The sequence below is a fragment of the Mesitornis unicolor genome, unplaced genomic scaffold, assembly GCF_000695765.1.
Source record: "Mesitornis unicolor isolate BGI_N332 unplaced genomic scaffold, ASM69576v1 scaffold6143, whole genome shotgun sequence".
Lineage (NCBI taxonomy): Eukaryota > Metazoa > Chordata > Aves > Mesitornithiformes > Mesitornithidae > Mesitornis > Mesitornis unicolor.
In genome coordinates, this window is record NW_010172513.1 from 12466 (window position 1) to 13437 (window position 972).

A 972-nucleotide genomic window follows, 5' to 3' on the forward strand; every position below is an offset into this window, starting at 1 on the left:
ACCAGAGAGGCTGCCTCAGCTTTCTGCTGAAGCACACCCTTCATACTTCCCTGTAGGAAACCAGTGAAGTTAAGAGAAGGTCCTTCAAGTGGAGTACATCTCACTCTACCTTCTGCAGGCAAAAAGATTCAAGGAGAGCTCCTCCAATCTCACCCCTCCCAGTGTAGCAAACACCAGTCTTTCTCTCAAAGGATTTTCCACTAAGGAACTTACCATGCCATATTTGCATCAGCAAGAGACAAGTCCAGGTCCCCATGAAACTGGGAGACACTTAACGTTTCACACAGCGCCATGAAAGAGACTGGAAAGAGCCAGTGGCAAAACTTGAGGGCACAGGGACAAAAAGAGGTGAGAGGAGAGTCAAAGGATGTTTTCTAGCCTCCTACCTTGAGTGAAGAAGTAGACTCTGGTGCCATCACCTCTCACATAGAAGTTATTAGACAGACATTGACCTAAGGGCAAGAGGGATTTAAACAGTTACCACCTATCATTTAAAAATCAACAACTGCCATCCAACTACAGGCACTTCTCCCAGAACATGCTGTGCTCGAGGGGAATTAATGAGCTGTCTCCTAAACAGAGTAGACACTACTCCTGAGAAGCATCACCTATGAGTGATCTGGCAAGACTCCCCAGGGGGAAGAAAATACCTTTCTTAAACCGAAGCTGGGCCAGATCGTAACGGCCGTAATCTCGTAACAAAATCATTCCTCCTGGTTTCAGGAGGCGACTCAGTCTGTTAACGATGCTTTGCATCCTGAGGAAAGAACAAAACAAAAGTATTCAGCAATCTGCAAAGTGATGCTTGTTTCCTTAGCTGACTTTCCAAAAAGAAGGTATAAAGTCTTACCTATGTTTCACCTTCACATGAAGAGCTACCAAGAGCTAGCACTTTTCTGACCTCTCAGACTTAGGCAGGTTGATTTTACTGGCTGGCTTTTTTTTTACGCCCCCCCCATCTCCTTTTTTTTT

At 45.3% G+C, this 972-nt stretch overlaps 1 protein-coding gene across 1 annotated transcript in view; it reads right to left on the reverse strand.

The window, feature by feature from the left end:
• Nucleotides 1–972, reverse strand: part of LOC104537507 — a 20386-nt gene that overhangs the window by 1322 nt on the left and 18092 nt on the right. The window contains exons 14-15 of the mRNA XM_010180407.1: nucleotides 651–757; nucleotides 387–452 (exon numbers count right to left, since the gene is read on the reverse strand). Coding sequence (XP_010178709.1) covers nucleotides 387–452; nucleotides 651–757 — 173 coding nt within the window. The remainder of the gene's footprint in view (nucleotides 1–386; nucleotides 453–650; nucleotides 758–972) is intronic.